The sequence below is a fragment of the Gymnoscopelus braueri genome, assembly GCF_963280865.1.
Source record: "Gymnoscopelus braueri genome assembly, chromosome: 19".
Taxonomy (NCBI): Eukaryota; Metazoa; Chordata; class Actinopteri; order Myctophiformes; family Myctophidae; genus Gymnoscopelus; species Gymnoscopelus braueri.
In genome coordinates, this window is record NC_137621.1 from 44,266,619 (window position 1) to 44,287,652 (window position 21,034).

A 21,034-nucleotide genomic window follows, 5' to 3' on the forward strand; every position below is an offset into this window, starting at 1 on the left:
CCTGGTTCTGACTTCAATTGGCCTTAACACTAAAGGTCACAGCTGTCCTTAAACATTTCTTATATTCATCTCTGCTTTCATCTCTGCTTTGAAAATGTAACAAGTCGCATTGAGAGATCACAAAGCTTGTTGTCCCTGACAAAGACACAAAGCTGTTTGGATCATTGACATGTCTTATTATTATGTCCATAACACGTAATTTCTCCACATATCAGTACTTTACTTGAGTATTTGTATTTTTGGATACTTCAAAAACAAATATTGTACTTTTTACTCCATTACATTTCTAGGCAGGGAAAAAGTACATTATAAATTAACCACTTAAGCCCTATTTCAAATATAGTCAAAATAGCAGATCAACAAGCTCACAACGCATAGCGATGCAACGTGTGGTGAGCTTATAGATCTGCTATTTTCACTATTAGTTATATATCTTTGGATCATTTCTGGAACATCTTTTGGAAAATGTCAAAATGTAAATACAGTATGTATTAATATTCAAGACAAATTGCACTTTGTAATTTGTACTTTTAAATTCTGAAGCATTAAAAAAGAACCTAGTAGTATGCTTTAACTGAAATACAAATTTGACAGACCAACTTTTACTTGTAGTTGAGTAATATTTTACCAGGAGTATATACTTTGACTCAAGTACTGGGGTTGAGTACTTTGTCCACCACTGTAGATGCTGCATGTTATTTCAACATATCTTTATGTGGAAAGTAGTTTCAGGGGAAACTCAGACTTATCAGTCCATTGTCCTGGGTTCAAGTGGGGTGAAAGGGTAATAAATGAGGTACTGTATGACAACCCATGCAAAGTCATGTGAGTGTTGCATTTGGGATTGGGAATCCCTTTTCTTTCCACAGATTTGAGCAGGCATGTACAGTACAGAGTGACTCATCCCCCAAATTGCTGAGTCAGTGAGCCCAACATTCACTGTAAAGTCCAGTGGCTTTGGGGCGGGGTTAAAGTAAACAATTACTCATCAAATTACATTCTGAACACGTGACTAGGTGAATGTAAAAATGTGATAGGAAATAAAGTGAAATAACAGGTGAAGGACATGACAGGTGAGGAGAGTAGAACAGAATAGACATACACGTCTCTCTGATAACCGACTAGCCCATCACCTCCCACTGTCTCCAAATCCTCACCATATGAGGATTGACCTCTTTCAGACAGTATTTTATTTGTTTAAAGTCTAGGCTGACTCTGCTTGCAGCAAGCTCTGTTTATATACATTTGAGATACTATTATTATTATTATAGCAAATTACCATATACTGTGTAGACTGGTAGCATTCAACCTCATCTGACAATCTCCTTTTGCATTCTTTAGAACTATTAGGATATCATTTTTTAATATTGCTATTCCTATAAACATGGGTTTCTTCACCCTCCCCTGCACACAATCTTAGTGTAACTGTATATTTCTACTAATTCTTAAAACAAATAATACACTAAACTGATAGAATAGAAGGCTGATACTGACATGGGGGGACTGGAGGAGAGAGAGATAAGCTTGTCTTTCAGCCAGAATCGATTGTACAGGAATACAGGCTCACAATGTATGGTTACGTGCATATGTGATTTAATCTTTTACATATAGCTATTATTATTATATTGCAATTGCAACATATGTGCATGTGTTTTCGCTTTTGCTATTTTGCTATTTTTGTAGTTGTGTTGTTGTCACACTGTTGAGGAGTAAGCTCAATCCTTTCACTGCCTACCACAGCTGTTTTAAGCGATGAAACGTGAAGCTTTCCCATGCTGTGCAGATTAATCACTTCCACGGATGATCCACTAGGTGGTGAAAGGGGACCATGTTACCGACCTGGGATACACGACATCCAGGTTTCTGGGTGAATGAAGGAATAGCCTACTGCCACACAATACAGCCATATGACCCCACAAAAAGTGTCATAGGGGAATTGCAGGGCTGAGAACTGCTGAAAGTATTTTGTCTTAGCCTTTTTTTTAACCTTATTTAGTTAACATGCTTTTTCTTATATTAATATTTTGCTGCCCTCTTAATTTCTTTTCTCCATGACCTGCAATAATATTCACAGTTTATTTACTTGTGTATTACCTCCATCAACTTCAGTGTTGATACAACTGAAGTTCAGAAGCCAGACCAAGACTGATGGCAACCAGGCACCACGTCTACACTCAAGCCAGATGGCAACTTTTCACCTCTCATATTTGATACCAATCTGTCACCTGTCTCTTGTGCCAATGACAACCTTGTCTTTGGGTCCAAATTTGTCTTTGGGTTAGTGACAAAATGTGGTTGACAAGATGACAAATTAAAACAACCTTTTAAAATCTTATTTTAAAGGTATGTACCAGGTTTGTTAAAATGTACATTTTGTAGTCATGTTGTTCATTTCATTTGAAAATACATTTGCACAATATTTTATATTTATTTATTTATTTACAATTATTGCATCACAGAATGCGCCTGAAAATAATCAGTAATGATGCAAAATTACAATAAAAACGTTATTATAGAGCATTTATGTTAACAAAGTTACAGAGTGCTTTACATGAAACTGAAGAAAATAAGGACAGAGCAAAAACATTGAGGGTCAACAATGTACTTTCAACTATCTAAATTATGGAAAGGCCCTTTGACCAAAATAAGCAATAATAAGAGATTAACAAAGGAAACCAAACGACACCCACTGCCCTGTCCTTACACCCCACATTACTCATTTGAGCAAGGAAAGCATGCCTTTCACTTTTGTTGCAATTTGTGTGAGGTGAAGTTACTTTATTATTGGATAATTCACAATGTCTGAGATCCACATGGAACCCATAGTCTGTCTGTCTGTTCAAAGCTAATCTAGCAAACTGCTGGATTGATTAGCTCCAAATTTCTTGAGCACAACAACTACTACAAGACTTTTTTGAAATATTTAACTTCAATACATTTTATAATGGAAGTCATAGGGGCTCAGATTGTCCAAATTTGGCTACAGCTGGCCAATATATAATGACGTCATCTATACTGAACCTATAACTGTGTAATCCTCCTATAATTCTAGTAACCTCTGAGACCAACCTCTGAGCCCAAACCTCTGAGCCCAAACCTCTGAGCCCTCTGAGCCCAAAATGTTTCTGCCCGGTTCTCCTCAGTGCCTGGAGCTATTGATCTCAAATTGCGCACAGCCATTGACCATTACCATGTGCATGGAACTGTGAAGCCCGTTTTTCGATTACATCAAATCTCAGCTTATTATTACCGTTTATGTGTCAAACAATGGGAGATCACGCTGCGCAGGGTTGCCAGGTTTCGCGAGACAAACAAGCAGCAAGGTCTATGAAAACAAGGCCAAACGAAGCGAGCCCTACAAGCAACAAGGTCTATGAAAAGAAGGCCAAACGAAGCACCGTCACACATATACATTGCCTCTTGGAAAACAGCCGCTCTACAAGCTCACAACGCGTCCCCACACCCACCTGCACTTTCACAACCAACGCCAAAAACACACTTCCACCAATATTGCCCCTAAACCGCTTACAATAGGCGAACATGGCAACACCAAAGTCTGTCACACCATAGACTCCGCCCACTCTGGGCCGGGGTGGGAGCGGGAGGGGGCGGGCGACTAACATGCCTATGCCAGGGAGTCACATTTCATTCTACATCGTGGCTCCGTGGTGGTGTGTGTGAGATGATCGCACCACAACTTGGGTCCGCGCCCGTGTATGCGTGGACACGCACGTGCGCATGCACGTTGGGGAGGCACGTGTGACATGTCACAATGTACATTATTTGTGTTTGCGCGACGCCCGTGTGTGTGTTCGCGACGGGCCACGGGCCGCAGTACCGTGTGTGTGTGTGTGTGTGTGTGTGTGTGTGTGTGTGTGTGTGAGCGCTCGCAACGGGTCGCGCGCGCGTGTGTGTGTGTTGAACGTGCTTCGCCCAATTTACAATCTCAGCTGTTTATTCGCATTTTTATGTCAAACACAGTCTCAATCAGACAATCTCGCCATGCTTATGATGGCTGGAGAGAGAGAGAGGGGGGAGAGAGAGAGAAAGAGAGGGGGAGAGAGAGAGCTGTGTGTGAGAGTGAGTGAGTGAGAGAGTGAGAGAGAGAGTGTGTGCATGAAATGCAATGCAATGCAATGCAATCTTTTCGTGCAAAGGTGGTAGCACGTCGCGTTTACGTAAATCTCTCCACCAGAGACACAAAAGTTAATCTCATCTAGCCATTACACCATGTCGACTCTCCGAAAATCTGTACAAGCTAACGATACGACCGTTCCACAATCTCGCCCCTAAACACGGTCGCCCAGGCTCGCACCGAACGGTCTGGGGTGAGCAATCTGCGCCTAATTGTCTCGCCCCTAAACACGGTCGCCCCGTATCGCAACGAATGGTGGAGAGCGTTTCTTTGTTAAGGACGCCCATACATTCTCCACTGTTGAATGTGCACCCTTTACGTGCATATCTGCATGCACATAATTATATTGTTGTTGTTAAGTTGAAATAATAGTTGTACAAGTTGTAATAACAGTGTTGTATAATTATTTTTGCTGTAGTAATCAATTCATTCTAATATAAGTACAATGCATGACAGAATATATATGTATGTGTGTGTGTGTGTGTGTGTGTGTGTGTGTGTGTGTGTGTGTGTGTGTGTGTGTGTGTGTGTGTGTGTGTGTGTGTGTGTGTGTGTGTGTGTGTGTATATGCATATATGTATATGTATATATGTATGTATGCACAGTAGGACGTGCAATAACCCCACGTTTGCAACTACTTTTGCCTGCGCACTTCACCGGGTATGGTCTAGTAATAATAACTTAAGTATCACCATAGCAAGCGTTAAGCGCAGTCATACCCAAGGCCTGCATCTTCTGCTCTGCTTTTATTCCAAAGCCAAGCAGTCATGAAGCACATGCATTCCAAGATGTGTTAGATTTAGTGGTGCTAATGTGATCGTGCCAATTGATAATAATAGTCAATACTATTGACAATATTTGCAGTACTCGTTCTGTGGCAATGGCTTCACTGAGGGATTGGAATTGCCTGATCTTTAGGCAGCTGTGCCAGTGAATAAAGATCCTCATCAGGAATCTCATTGACTGAAGGCACCAGTGAAGAGATTTGAGGCATTTTAATATCTGGGTTTGGATGCAAATCAACGTTGAAAGTAACGCTTTCTTCAGAGGTGACTACAGTATCGTAGACAACTGAATCTGAAGGATCCTGGTGGATGTCATCATTAGCATTAGCATAGATGTTGGAGGTTGGGTCAACAGCGGGCATGATGTTGATGGTCGTGTAGACAGGAGACATGGAGAGACCTGTTGATTGGTCTTCACCTCTTGTTTCTTCATTTGTATGAGTCTATGAAATAGGAGGAAGACGTAGTATGTCATAGACCAGGAGTTCACAAACATATTCAGCACGAGACCCAAAAGAGAACTTTGTCTTCCCGGGAACCACATTTACAAAAAATACTTTATGAATTGACCATTAAGAACTATTTCAGCTATAGAAGATTGCAGATCTACAATTTACATTTTAGGCAGTTGTGGTTGAAAAAAACAAAAACAAATCTAAGATACAGGAGTGACCAAGATTGTCTGCATAGTAGACTAGCATCAAGCTCACAACACATGCGATTTCAGATTTTTTTTTATACACATTTTAGAAAAGTTTTGGGGAAATCTTTTGATAATGTGATTTATTTTCTTTATTTATTTGTAGGAAAAGTTAAAAATTGGATATTTACTCATCCCACTAATTAAAAAATGTCAAAGAGTTGCATGCGCTTTCCACAAACCCTCACAACCACGTGGATGTGGCAAGTGTAATTGGGCCCACAGCTTATGTGATACCAATATCACACTTATAGTCCATGAGCCAGAGCCCCAAAAATGATTATCGAAAGAGTGGGCAAAACCAAACCTATATTAAATTGTTCATAGGGTCAATACGAGTAAATAAATATATGATAACCTTTCCACAGGAGCAGCTTTTTCATAGTTATCACACATTTTGTTATTTTCCCCATACGTACATGACAGGTGAAAAAAATGACAAAATTTAAAAAGGAGTTCCCCAGTTGATTACTTACAAGAAGACAATGATTTATCGTATTACAAGTTTTCTGAAATTGTATATTTAGATATGCAAATTAGGCATTTAGTCCATGAACCAGAGCCCCAAAATTGAGCCAGATATTGAATATTCCCTTGTTAAAAACCTTTGACTCCAACATCTTAACAAAATGAAATAAGAATGTTGACTCTGGCTTTGTCCAATGTTCCAAAGTTGTTTCTGGAAAGTTATGCAAATTCAGGCATATTTTCCTAATGCCTAATTTGCATATTTAAATATACAATTTCAGAAAACTTGTAATACGATAAATCATTGTCTTCATGTAAGTAATCAACTCAGGAAGTTTCATTATGATAACTCTTTTTTAAATTTTGTCATTTTTTTCACCTGTCATGTACGTATGGGGAAAATAACAAAATGTGTGATAACCATGAAAAAGCTGCTCCTGTGGAGAGGTTATCATATATTTATTTACTCGTATTGACCCTATGAACAATTTAATATAGGTATGGTTTTGCCCACTCTTTTGATAATGAAATCTTGTCTGGCTCATGGACTATTAGAGCAGTGGAACAGGATGAGGACACCCACCAGAAACAGACTGGTTTAAGACCAGTCAGAGTTTGATTTAATCTGGAAGTCACCTTGAGATCAACCATGTCAAGCATTAAAAGAGAGATTTTGTTAAGAAAGAGCAGCATCAAGCACAAATACATTTCAGATAAAACAGCATAGAAAAACAATGTAGAGTGAAAACAACACATATAGCACAAGTTACTGTACACCAGAGCAAAGAACAATGAAGAATTATAAGAAGTCTGTCATAATATTCACCTCTCTATCATCTTCAGTGGGGTTTCTGGCACTGAGGACGGACACTGAAAAAGAGAAAAAGAGAAATTAGGTTCCTAGGCTACAGGCAGAGCTACCCATATGTGTGTGTGTGTGTGTGTGTGTGTGTGTGTGTGAGTGAGAGAGAGAGAGAGAGAGAGAGACTCACCTTGTGGTTTTCTGGTTCTCTTTATGCAGAACATCAGCAGAGCCACCACTGTCACTGCTAACATGCCAGCTAAACCAACAAGCAAACCTAGAAGTGTGTATAATTTAGTTACATCAGCACCCTCTGGTGGTCAAATTTGCAAACAGCATGACATACATAATACATAAACAAATTTCCAACAGACATCCTCCACCGTACACTATCAAATGCAGACTATCTGGTACATATCCACCTGCTACACTTTTTAGACCACCATAATCTGCTCTCTTCTGTTTTTCCATTCACAGTTTTCACCCACAGACTGTGCTACAGTAAGTAACAAGAAAAAAGGAATAATAAACCAAACAGTGTATAATATGTACAATATACTATAAAGTATCTTATCATGTTTTAGGACCAGTTTATAATATCTGTGTACAGAGATATATATTATAATGTGTGTATATAAGTTCTTTCTTTGATTTGTATTCATTTAATTGAATTCCTGCAATGTATTAATCCAATGTGTAATATGTCTGACAGTCCTTATCAGCTAGTAGAATTCCACTCCACTGTCTCCTCCTTTCTCCTGTCTTTTGATAATAAAGTGCTTGGCAGAGGGGAGGATGCGCCATTGTAAATTTGGGATCGTGTCCAGTGAGATACATGGTCGTTTACAATCCTCGTACGAGTAAAAGAGATCTCGTGTGTCACGTGTCTTTCTTTATCTGTGTGTGATCAAACAGCAAGGGGGTTTAAGATAACGATCAAGAACCTATAATTTCACTGGTCCTTCGTGTCGGATTTCTACGTCGTTTTTGGAAGAGGAGAAGAGGACGCATCGCAAGTCTATCGATAGCCAGAGATCCAAGAGGGTCCTGCAAGCCCTGGGGTGTAAAGTCGCACCAGGCCGGTGTTCACCAGTCCGAAATCTTCTCTTCGACGAACGACTGCCGAAATCTGAACGTGATCACACGCCTATAAGAAACATGTAAGTGGTCCTGGTGTGGACATATTGTTGTTATTACGAAGGTGTAATATTGACAAGTGTGTTGTAGTTGTGCATAGATAAGCAACTACAGTTATAGTTGTGTTGTAGTGGCGAAAGCCACTGCATTTTATTAGCTGCAAGAGTATACTGGTACAAGTTGAGTGTGTGTTTGTCACGGTGGTTGAAAGCCAGTGGGTCTGACAGCCCCCTCCGGGGAAATCTAGTCGTGTAAACTGCTTTGTCTATATTTATTCTATATAGCTAGTATAACCCCCATAACAATCTCAGGGGTGTACGGTGTATGGTTTGGATGTGATAAGTGAGTGATAAGTGCGTGATTCCCTGGGGCACGTCTACACGTGGTGGACGTGGTGAATTTGGGTGTGATACAGTTTTTGGCCAGTATACAGCAGTGCCTAGATAAAGTTTGAAATACTGTACACTTAGTTAGGATAAGAACAAGATCTTTACAGTGAATAAAATAATTTCTACACATTGAACAGAACATTATAATAACCACACATATTTAAGTTCACCCACATAATAGTAATTGACTGCTAATATGGAGAAGGAAAAAGAAGATCCTGGGAAACAAGTGATTGTAGTCGATGTTACCAACGAAGAAGTGAAACCAAAGGGAAGAAAGAGAAGAAGGTAGGAGGCTGTGCGCATTAGAGCGACAGCGAGAGAGAGAGAGTTTTGTAGTAAGAAGAACATGTTTTGTTTTGTCTAAAAGATGTGTAAATGAGAGAGTGGATTGTGCATTTTTCGTGATCTGTATGAATTGCCCCACATAGATGCAGTAATCATTTAAACATTTCAAAATTCCATGTCGTGGTGCACAACGACATGGAAGGAGTGATGTTTAAATGAGAGTAAGAGTGTATGTATGTGTGTGGATGAATGTATTTTTTTTTAGTAACAACATGAGAATCACAGTACATGGCAGTACAGTCCACCTAGAAGTTATTTTTCTGCATGAAAGGAGGAAGAGAGAGAGTGTGCATGTGTGTTCAGGTGTTAGTGTACATGAATTGTAAGTGAATGTGGTGTTTGGGTGTAATACATATGTACTATATGTAAAGTGTGAAGGGTAGCAACAGTAGTGTGAACAAATGGGTTATGACGTGCGTGTGTGCTTGTATACGTGCATGTGTGTAGTTTCATGTACCGAAAAGACTGTGTGTGTTTGAAGCATGTGGAATGACGTCACTTACGTTGGAGAGTGTCAGGAACTGTGTGTGTGAGAGGAGTGAGAAATATTATAGAAGTGATGCATGAGTCTGAACCAAATCTGTAATGTGCAGATTGTATGTGTGTCTGTCTGACTGTCTGCATGTGTGTGTGTGTTCACATGTGTGCGTGAGAGAGAGAGAGACAGAGAGACAGAGACTGATTACTGGAGTGTGTGTGTGCGCTCCAGTGAGCCTGCCTGTGCGTGAGTGTGTGAGTGTGTGTGTGTGTGCGTGTGCGTGTGAAGTCCAGCCAAGAAAGAACAGGAGAAGCCCAAATAATTTTCAGTTTAGAGTATTTTTACTCAGTTTGGGAACTTTAAAGTATCTGTACAAATTTTTTAAGTATTTCTACTCATTTGAGTATTCCACAAGGGCTTGTTAAGTCCAGCCAATTTCTCAAGGGAAATAGCAAATTTTGAGGCCACGTTTCTCAGTTGTCTCACGTTATCTCTTGTGTTGATTTATTTTGGGAGAATCTCCCACACACGTGAGGTATGTGTGGAAAACCACAAGTAAGCTCTTAAAGCACTTGAAGGTCACGGGCAATAAAGCATCTAGCTTCCTAGGCCACTCACTCAGCATGACATGATGCAAAATTATGGGTTTAACTGGTTTGTTAAGATAAAAAAAAAAAGATTAGACGAGCTCCTCTGTGTAGGCCTTGCCTGACCATACTAATCCCTTTGTCCAAACTGAAAGATGTTAAGGCCTCTAGGTTTTTACTCCAAATGTCTCTTAACTAACCCATTAAGACCTGGAACCTGTGTAAATTTTTGATATGTACTGAACCTCATCTCACTAAAGTTCGTTGCCAAGATGCATTTTCTACTTTGTTTATTTTTTTGCTGCACAGTAGACTAGCAGAGGCACTTTTACGCCTGGGAAACGCTTATGTAGATAAGATAGCAAAGGAACCTAGTCGCGCTTCACATTGGGAGTTTTTATTTGTTATGTCTGCCACCAGTGACACAGACCATTTCACACTTAGGATCTGAAGTTGAGTCATGACCATAGGTCATATCTCAAACAGGAGGGATGGTACACATATAATATATAATTAAGCAGCATTTTCACACTTATAATTTTCAAAATTATGCTAAACAGTTTTGTACATGTTTTTAGACAATGAAAAGGTAACGAAAGGCCATATGTAAGACTATTATTTCCACTTCTTGAAAAGTGATGATACTGTAAAACTAGATTGAAGTACAGATGTGTCAAAACGGCCATAGCCATAATGCATCACATTAGTGGAGCCATACATGAAAATAGTCCATACTGGAAACTGGATGTTTACTTTATTTAAAAGCGAATAAAGTCCAAAGTGCAAATTATCTGTCTAGTCTTTTCTCTCTCCCTACAGGGACTGAAGCACTGGTGATCTGCATGCCGTGATAAAGATCATCAAGCGAAAGGACCAGGACCAACTCTGCGCTGAGAGGGTCCGTTCCGAGTCCTGGTCACCAACACAATTGCTGTGAAACGTGTTATTTGGATCCACAAAAGGCCACTGTAAATTGGTGCGAACATTATCAGATATTTAAGTAATAGGAGTGAAAAAGCCAGCAGCGGGTGGGGCCGAGCTGATAGCGCTCAGGTCAGACCCAAACCTGGAGAAGACTCCCATTAGAATATTCCCCATCCCCATTCCTATTACACTTAGAATTGCACCCCTGGTATTTTTGTGAGTTTTATAATTTCTATGAGTGTATTATATATTTGTATTATTAAAGTTACTCGTAAATCGAGGAGTGTTGACGAAAATGTTTCTCACCGTCTAAATCTAAATGCTGGGTATATTTTTACGCTAATCAAATCGCTAAGACTAAAATGTGAATGTTTATGTTTGCACACATATAAATATATCTGCTTCACACAACTGGTCATGAGAAGTGACATGCCTCGAAATCCAATATCGCTGGTGAGCCTTGGGAGAAAATGACTTTGAACTAACAGCAGCTATTTGCCGTGTAAACCGTACCATCAGTTGAAATACGCCCTAAATAGCACTGTTAAGCCTGTATGTCACTCGGAAGCCTAACCTTTGTTATGTCCACGCTGGCTCTGTGAAGAAGGGTCAGATCAACGAACACAATTGTCAACAGACATTAATGCTGACTCCCCCGTGTTTGTTTAGATCAACTAAGAATTGGAGGTTGTAAAAAAAATACAATCTCACTGGTAATCCCGTGCCAATAAGGTTGGTTTGTCTCTCTTTCCCCATCTTGGAGTGGGAAAGCTTATGTTACGTGTAGAGACAATTAACTATAGACTTAGCCTGTTCCTCAATGCTACAATGACAATTGAAGAGGCCCAAAACCGTGAGTTTGAGTCAGCGTCGTTAATGGCCGTCCAGAATAGATGGACTCTTGACCTTTTGACTGCTGCGAGTGGAGGGGTCTGCGTTTCTGATAAAAAGGACATGTGGTGTTTTTTTATTTCAGATGACATTAATTCCAAGAATGTTAGTGACGCAAAGCAAGACCATTAGTGTATGGTCAATGAAAAGGTCGTGCAGACATGCGGCGTTGTCTCAGACTGATGACGATATTTGTGTCCCAAGAGCTCCACTCCACACGAGAGTGTGTATTCTTTTCGAGCCCTATTTGAGAGTGACATAGAAAGTTAGTCCCAAGGCCACTGGAAGCGAAGAGGCAAATGTTTGAGTTGTTGGGTTGATTAATAAAAATCCTGTTATGATGTTCATTTTGAAATGTGAAGGCAAGAAAAATGTGATTGATGTTCAGAAGTATTAATTAAATGAACAACAGGAGGGAATGTTAGGACCAGTTTATAATATCTGTGTACAGAGATATATATTATAATGTGTGTATATAAGTTCTTTCTTTGATTTGTATTCATTTAATTGAATTCCTGCAATGTATTAATCCAATGTGTAATATGTCTGACAGTCCTTATCAGCTAGTAGAATTCCACTCCACTGTCTCCTCCTTTCTCCTGTCTTTTGATAATAAAGTGCTTGGCAGAGGGGAGGATGCGCCATTGTAAATTTGGGATCGTGTCCAGTGAGATACATGGTCGTTTACAATCCTCGTACGAGTAAAAGAGATCTCGTGTGTCACGTGTCTTTCTTTATCTGTGTGTGATCAAACAGCAAGGGGGTTTAAGATAACGATCAAGAACCTATCAATGTATATTTACGATTTTGCTAAATAGACTGAGGAACATTTACATTTGATCTGTTGTACACATAATCTCTTGGGCCTTTTCTGTAAGCACACTTCCTTATTCTTAAATGTATCATTTAACAATTGAACTGCAGTTGCAGGAAGCTTGCACAAAATATTTCCGCAGTTTCCTCTATAACTGATGTAAACTTGTGGAGTGACAATAAAGTTACAGCTGAAGTTGAACACAACACAATACATAAAGAAATTCTGAGTCAAGACAACAAAGTAATACTGAAAGAAAAGACAATCATCTTCATCTTCACACAAGACCACATCCTCAACCACAGACGGGACCAAAGTTTCCTCTTCACTGCATGTCTGACTTAGACAGTCTATAGTATGTGACATTTGAAGCAGTGCAACACTTGATGCAACACTCTTTAAATAAAACCCACCACCCTCTAAAAGATAGAAAATATGGATACATGTAGGACCAGTGGTTGAATACAAAATATAATTTTCACTATGAACCCTATCTACACAATAATATTGTGTAGATAGGTAGATATTGTGTAGATTATAATATCATTATAATTCATTATCAGCGTTCCAACTGAAGTCTCTTGTGTTTCATGTGGTGTCTCCAGTACTGGTATGAATGCTCTACAGTATATGGACTAGACTAAAGAGATGATGTGGATGATCTTCTGACAATCAGATATTGCCCTATCATTCTACTTAATCCAGTCAATTCAGTAGCTCTGGTATATTGATGATGATTCGATGATGATAATAATAATAATAATAACAATAATAATAATATAATAATAATAATAATAATAATAATAATAATAATAATAATAATTATTATTATTATTATAATCTACTTTATGTATAGCAGCTCTAAAAGTACTTCGCAAACATAATAAACAGAAAAATACCATAATAAACAAACTTTCTTTGACTATCTGTATTTCTATTGCAGGACATATTGCACACGAAATATTTGAGTAAACAGATTACATACCAGCCCCTACAGAAGAGGAAGAGGATTTATGAAGCATGGTTGTTGTGGATACGACAGAGATCATTGTAGAAGCATCAGGATGGTGAAGTGTAGACATGGTAATGGTCATCTTAGTCGTTGTAATGGGAGTGGTCATCTTAGTAGTTGTAGCGGGAGTGGTCATCTTGGTAGTTGTAGTTGGAGTGGTCATCTTAGCTGTTGTATTGGGAGCTGGAATCATGTTTGAGAACAACAGAGGGATATATTTGATCAAGTCATGTGTTCATGTTTATGCATTTCTAATAGTATGACACATCAATAATGAAGCCCTTTCAAAATATGAAGGATAAAACATGGGACACATGCAGTGGTTTAACTTACAGTGTAAACATGCTGTACAGATAATCATTGCAGCACAGTAGTCACAGACTTACCATCTTTAACATTAAGGTGCACTTGTATGAATTCATCCGTGGAAAATTTGATATCCAGTCCACATACATATGTTCCAGAATCTGACTTCTTGAGTTCATTGATGGATACAAGTAAGTATTTTCCTGAGTTTGTCAAAGTTATTGTTCTCCATGTTTTAGTTTGTCCAGATTCAGCCTTGACAATGATGTCTTCATCTGTCTTGCATGGATCGTAACAGAGGTACTTTGCATTATCCTCATTGGAGGTAAAGATGACATCCCAGTTTGAGCAGTTAAAAGACACTTTGCCTCCAACGTGGCCAGTTATGCTGAGAGGTGTTGTCTCCACAATACTCAACACTACAGTACAAGAGGTAACCAAGGAAACAGCTTGTCAGTATGACACACAAATTATTAATTCAGAACATGATGTGAGGAGGATTTTAGTTTTGTATAAAGTTTCAAGATGTTCTACACAACAGTGGACAGATAAAGGATGAGACAGAGGCATTGAGAGTATCATACAGACAGATGCTCAGAGACAGAGAACCACACAGGCAGAGAATCAAATGAAAACAAGCACTCACCAGAAAGCAAACAATAAATGTAGACATTTCTCATGATGACAATGAGCTGCAGATGACTTGTCAAGTTCTGGCCAGAGAGGATTTGAAACTTCCTCATGCTTTGAATAGAGGTATAGATGTTTTTAACCAACCAGAAATACAATATGCTCCACCCTCTTCCTCTGACCTCTATTGCACATGCACACGTTTTGAAGCCTTACAAAGTTAGCTTTTACTTTTAGTTGAATAGAGAGAATTCTACATTTACAATATGACTTTTGGCACAAAATGAATACATATGTTGGACTTCACTGACTAATATTAATTACTGGATCCTATGTTTAAAATGCATTGAATGATGAACTTCAGATAACATCAAAGGTTTACACGATAGGCTGGTAACCTGTCTGAGTTTGTTACGCAAACTCAGACATATTTATCACTTCAAAACCACAACAGCCGGTTATGGTGTGTATGTTTGATAGAAGTAATATAAGTGTTAAACCTGGCTACATACAGTATGTAAGCTGATGTTGACAATGACATGAAGTTTGTAGAACTGCTCTCTGACACTGGAGCATTATCCTACATGTCTATACATTCAGGTAATTAAATAAAGGGTCAGTCAGAAAACTCTGTTTGCTTCATTTCATTATTCATGCCAAAAAAACGTTTTCAGCCACCCAACCTTTATCAGTGTTTAGGGCAACAAATAAGCAACAACTTCTGATATTTACATACTAATCCATATCTAGACAATATTAGTTGCTTTTTTATTATAAATAATTACAGGGAAAATACTTAAAATTAGATGTTCTGAAAAGGTGACTGTACAGGAGGCAGATTGGAACTGCACAGTGCACAGTAATGACATCAAGAGTAGAGGAAGTTTTTAGTTGTATACATATTGTATTGATGGTACAATATTGACCTATAAATGTACACTGTAAATATCTAGCATTCAAAAACAGATATATATTTGCACTGTTATGGAAGCTTTTCTTCTGTTAACTGTGAAATTAAATTAAACCACACTGTATAAGTAGTTGGGGCGGGCTTCAAGAACAATAATGATTACAAATAAGATTTCCAACACTACCATGGCTATCATCACATAGGACCTCAGGTTCTTCACCATTCATAAATCATAAATCAGTTTAAAGGGGTTTTAAACATTTAAACATAAGCAAAGGTTTAGTATAACCTATGTGTGTGTGTGTGCGTGCGTGCGTGCGTGCGTGCGTGCGTGCGTGCGTGCGTGCGTGTGTGTGTGTGTGTGTGTGTGTGTGAAGCATCATATTAAAATGTGTTCTTAATGTAATGTATTCTCTCCGCACTCGACTGCTGTCACAGTGTTATATACCCACTGAGCATTTTCCGGGCTATTAGCCGTTTAAATGACGTCTAAACGTCACCTAGCCGTCTAGGCTAAATGCGGTTTATGAGTGGTCTAGAATTGAAAGTTTTTTCAACGTCTAAACCTAGCCTAGACGTTGTTTCAACGTCGTTTGGACGGCTAGATATAAATATATAACCGTTCAAATGACGTTGAAAGAACGTCTAGGCTAAGCCTAGACGTCGAAAAAACTTTCATTTTTAGACCACTCATAAACCGGATTTAGCCTAGACGTTATTTAGACGTCTAATAGCCCAAAAAATGCTCAGTGGGTTAAACCCTATTATAGACTATGAACGTTGTTTAGACGTCATGTAAACGTCTATTTAATAAGGATATTAATATGCTTATAATTAAATAACATCTAAACAACTTGTAGGCATTATATACCTTTAAAATCTATCAAATTATTCACACGAAACCTATATTAATGCATTTAAATGCCTCAGTTTTAATGCAGATCCAGGTTCTCTACAAAAAATACCTGATGGACCAAATTTAACCCGTTTCGCTTACCTTTGTAGTTGTGTAGTCCCATGATGTTCTGATAATTTGTTTACATTATGTTGTTATCTTTCTGGATCTTTTAAATAGGTTGCAGTGTGACACTAATGTCATGCTACTCTTTATTGTACCACTGGATAAAAACATTTTTCTTAATGTTAACGTTGATCTACTCTGAACATAACTATCCTTCAACTGTAATTTCAATCACAATACATATTTCAACAAAAAAACATACCAAAGCTTGTACAATCGTTCTTTAATTTCTGCGCCTCTTAATGCTTTAAGCCATTAAGACCTGTCATGTTAGATTTTAAACACTTTAACACAGGGGTCTTCAACGTTTTCAGGCCAAGGACCCGACTAGCTGAGAGAGAGATGAAGGAGGGACCCCCATATCTATAACATTGTGTTGTAGATTCATCTTTTTTTCTCCCTCTACACCAAACCTCACAGCGCAAGGCGTTGTGAGCTTGTAGATCTGCTATTTTTGGCTAAAGCTCTCCTCAGAAAAAGGATGCTAGGGTTCAAGTGGTTAATGTAAAAAAGATATCACACAAAGATTTGGCGGACCCCATGTAGTAACTCTGAGGACCCCCTAGGGGTCCCGGACCCTCTGTTGAAGACCTCTGCTTTAACACATCTTATACTTGAGCTATTCAAAAATAGCAGATCTACAAGCTCATAGCACGGCACTCTGCTATATTTTTGTTTTAACAATCTTGAACATTTTTTTTATCTTTGAATGTATGTTTTTACGTCAAATCTTTGCTTTGCCTAGACTTGAGTTATAAATGTATATATATATTTATTCAAAGATTTACACTTTTTTTTTTTAATCTTCAAAAAATAGAAGATCTACAAGCTCTTAGCTCGGCACCGAGTTCCGCGCTATGAGCTTGTATATCTGCTATTTTTTGAATAGCCAAAGAAATCTTAAGTGACACAGATGCGTTCCCTGTCTTAATGCGTTAAACAACAAGAAAAGACAAGTTTTAACAAAATGTTTTGACCAAATAATAACATTGGATTTGCTTCAAGGTGTTCCCTCTTCTTCTTGTATCCCTCTCCACCACTTCTACCAGGCGCCTGCTTGAAGTGGTCAGAGATGGCAGCGCTGACCAGGTTCTCCATTGTCTCTCTGAATGTCTTCTGAACGACTTCTGCAGTCAAAACAATGACAAATAACTCTCTGACTGACAGTAGACATTACAGAGGTTATCTAGTATATGTCAGTCACACGTGTACAACGTGAATAAGCAATCAACAAATAACTAGCACTGACAAAGTTATTTTTACCATTGATGACAGATAGAAGGCAGTGCTTTTGAAAGCTCTCTCCTGCTGTCCATGCAAGTAGAAAGGACTCATCAGGCCATTGGTGAAAAGTCTGAAACAAAAAGAAAACGTGAAGCTAAATTGCAAAAAGAAAAACTGCACACTCTGCCAACCTGCAATGAAGACAATTATGTTGATATGAAACAGAAATAATACACTAACACAGTGGAAAGTGATAAATAATACTTCCATTCTTACTTTTCTCCGACATGGGAAACTGAAATAAACAAACCATGTGACAGTCTGCCTGTGATTTAGAATGTGAGGCTATACTTTGGCTGGTGCAGATCTTAATAAACAACATTACTTGTTTTCAAGTTCAACATCATTATCTCTCCCCAATTAAATATTTGCCAGAGTAAGATGACTTCCAAACTTTATCAAAATGTACCTTTTGGAATCCTGTGACTTTCTCCTGGGAGTTCTGATAAGATTTCCTGTTAGTGAAAGACAAGGTAATTAGGCTACATGTCATACTTGCAACATCACCATTGAGGATTACTGTTAAAGTCAATTGAAAGGTGGAGTAGAGTCCAGACATTTTCTTGGCCCAGATTACGGCTTCACTGTTGGGGGAGAGAAAACCCCCATTGCAACCCATTTTGCTCACTGCTACAGTCAATTGAAAGTTACCTTGTGTATTTCTGGATCTGATTTGGACCGGTGTGTAGCTTCAATGTTCTGCTGGGTGTGAAAACGCATTGAAATTACACCTTCTTACACCATCAAGTCATGTATGATATATGCTGTGCTTTATCCACATTTTCATTGTGGAGTCCTAGTTTGTTCTGTTCAGGAGTAAGGCCCCCACAGTAGATGTACTGTTGTTGAAATACATAATATATTTTAATACATTTTTATTTTAATCTTCCGGTTAAACATTCTGTTACACTCATTTCTTCTAGAGGACCTAAAGCATAGTAGTAGTAGTCCCAACGATAATACAGGCGGGTAAACAAACAAACAAAAACTGTCAAAATGTATTTAAAATGTTAATCATTCATGTGCAGTCACCTTGTGCAGTTCTTCCTCTTTTACGGCTGACCGGAGTTTTGTCAAGATCTACAGCAGAAAACGAAATGAAGGAATTAGAAAACTCTTAAGGTTTTGTTTTGACATTAATACTGATACAGGCTGTAATTTCCATCTACAATATATAAATTATATATATTTAACATTGGGCTTAAATCAATTAACATAGCATTTAAATTTACCTGGTGTTGAGGTGTGTAGAGGGGCTGTCAAAACTGTCTTAGCTATGGGCACTGGGCAGTGATTCACCTGGGGAGGATAATTAGGCCAGATGTATATTATTGTAATGAACGAATATGACAATACTCACAAAATAAAAAGGACAAAATAACAAACAAATCTAACAGCACAGCTCCCACCAGCATAGAGTTATCTATAGCTTTAAGTCAGTCATCAGTCACCTGTATCAAAGCAGTAGAAGTAGAGTGACCAGCTCTATAGGCATGTTGAGAATATGTTGCAAGCTTGTTTGGAACAAAATAAGCTTGAATTTGTGAATGCACCAACTTTTCCATGATTTTGCTCAAAACAGGTAAAATACTTATAGGTCTAGGTATAGCCTAGACCTATAGATGGGTTTCCGCGCGACGTCATCACATAGCAGAGTGCGCAATCTGCGCATGCCTGGGGTAGAACGAACCGGAAGCGCCCTTCACTCTGTTGTTTTGTTCGGGATTTAGATAGGCATAATGCTGCTATTATAGGCATAATAGGCATAATGCTGCTATTATATACAAACAGATCCAACTTCCGACAAATAATTTTTATTGAGTAAAGAAGATATTACAAACTGCATAATTTAATCTACTTTCATTAAACCCGGTGAAGACCATTTCTTTTATGAATGTACAATGGCCAGAGCTGCTGCGGGTAATAGCGCCCTCTATAGGCTCACCCCTCCACTGCGTGCGCATCATCCTCATGTTTACAAACAGGAAACCCATCTATAGGAATAACCTTAGCCTCCACCCACATCCAAACATCTCCAAACATCTATTAATAATATGACAAATAGGAGATGCTATATTCTCAGCACTTTACCATCCAGATTATCTAGACCTGCTAACTTACTATCATAAGGAAGAGAGCAGAGTAACTGCTCCACAAATAGTTGCAAGGAGTTGCAGTCATTGGTGTGGAATAGCCTTATATTTAGAGACAGACAGACAGGCAGACTACATTTTCTGGGCCTAAAACAATAACAGAATGTATTTAATAAAATACATATTTAGGGCTTATTTTTCACAAATGACTATAACCACTTAAACCCTCTAATCGTGGTGAAACAAACCTGAGTTGCAACTGTTGGACAGATTTTTCCATCTACACCAAATCTCTTTGCCAAAAATAGGAGATCTAAAAGCTCACAACACGTTGCACCATTCAAGTGGTTAGGAAACAATATAAAATATAACTTTTTAAAACATTTATCGGGCAAAACCAACAAGAAATCTGCCTCTTCCTCATGTGTTCAGACCTGTACACAAGATTGATCAAATGTGACAAAAGTCATCAGTTTGCCACTTCTGGACATCACCCAGAAGAGAGCTGTAAATAAATGTAAATAGGCTACTGATTGATTTAAAAAATATATTCAACATATGGCCCAACTCAAGGAAAGGTGAATAATATTGTCTTACTAGTGGTGAGAAATAGCTACATACATTGTTTTTAAGGCCAGTTACATGTAAAACACACGAAACAATCAATTAACAATTACCTGGGGTGTTTGATCTGACAGCACCATTATTATTGTTCTTTGTCGGTTTTGCTGGTACAGGTAGTCCAAAAAAAAGAAAGAAAAAATACATTAATACATTTATCAAACATTTCACAAGGTTCTGTAAAGTTTTAACTCAAGATTAAACATTACACATATAAACGATTATTCTATTGTTAAAGTATTCAGAAATGTATTTAAACTCAAGTGATTGTACTTCGTTACGGTCCACCACTGATTAAATAAATGCTATTTTAGCGTCTAAGTGGATCGTTCAACATACAACGGTGTAACTTATTTTTGATGTCCAAACATGCGCAACAAATATTGCATTGTTTGAACGAAAATGGCCAATCTACAATGACGTGTCGCATAGCGACCCGTATGACCCAAAATACCAAAATAAAACAGTAAAACATTGAACGCCAGCACTTTGTGTTTGAGCAGAAGCTAGCTGGTAGCTAGTTGGCTAATGCTAACTTGTACCTGACCAACTATGTCAACACAAATAAACATCTCCTTCAAATAAAGTATCCTTTAGCACTCACCTATGCAATGTACTCAGTTCAGAATGAATGTTTTTTGCGATTCTGTTCTTTAAAGTCTCTTCTGTTCAGTTTTCGGCTTGCTTTTAGAACGCGTT

The 21,034-nt window shown here is 38.4% G+C and overlaps 1 protein-coding gene and 1 long non-coding RNA gene across 4 annotated transcripts; both read right to left on the reverse strand.

The window, feature by feature from the left end:
* Window positions 1–4,837: 4,837 nt before the first annotated feature.
* Window positions 4,838–14,492, reverse strand: LOC308074483 (uncharacterized protein). Its single transcript, XM_080413933.1, has 6 exons — window positions 14,423–14,492; window positions 13,857–14,195; window positions 13,444–13,653; window positions 7,081–7,167; window positions 6,915–6,958; window positions 4,838–5,363 (listed from the first exon to the last, which is right to left on the reverse strand). The coding sequence occupies exons 1-6, from the start codon at window positions 14,454–14,456 to the stop codon at window positions 5,022–5,024; spliced, it is 1,056 nt and encodes a 351-aa protein (XP_080270059.1). The 5' UTR covers window positions 14,457–14,492; the 3' UTR covers window positions 4,838–5,021.
* A 2,297-nt stretch (window positions 14,493–16,789) lies between these two features.
* LOC308074397 lies at window positions 16,790–20,444 on the reverse strand. Of its 3 annotated transcripts, none has more exons than XR_013932100.1 (7): window positions 20,392–20,444; window positions 18,854–18,920; window positions 18,654–18,701; window positions 18,273–18,320; window positions 18,031–18,076; window positions 17,601–17,691; window positions 16,790–17,453 (listed from the first exon to the last, which is right to left on the reverse strand). It is a non-coding gene; the product is annotated as an uncharacterized lncRNA (long non-coding RNA). The 3 variants fall into 3 exon arrangements; XR_013932101.1 differs by having other exon boundaries at window positions 16,790–17,464; XR_013932102.1 differs by having other exon boundaries at window positions 16,790–17,464; window positions 18,273–18,323.
* Window positions 20,445–21,034: the final 590 nt, after the last annotated feature.

Bases quoted from the DNA above. Each gene is read 5' to 3' on its own strand.
- LOC308074483 (XM_080413933.1), bottom strand. From the start codon at position 14,456: ATGAGAAATGTCTACATTTATTGTTTGCTTTCTG. The intron at 7,168-13,443 runs GTATGTAATCTG...ACACACTTCTAG, and splicing joins TTCCTCTTCTGTAGGGGCTG to GTTTGCTTGTTGGTTTAGCT. The intron at 6,959-7,080 runs GTGAGTCTCTCT...TCTCTTTTTCAG, and splicing joins GAGAACCAGAAAACCACAAG to TGTCCGTCCTCAGTGCCAGA.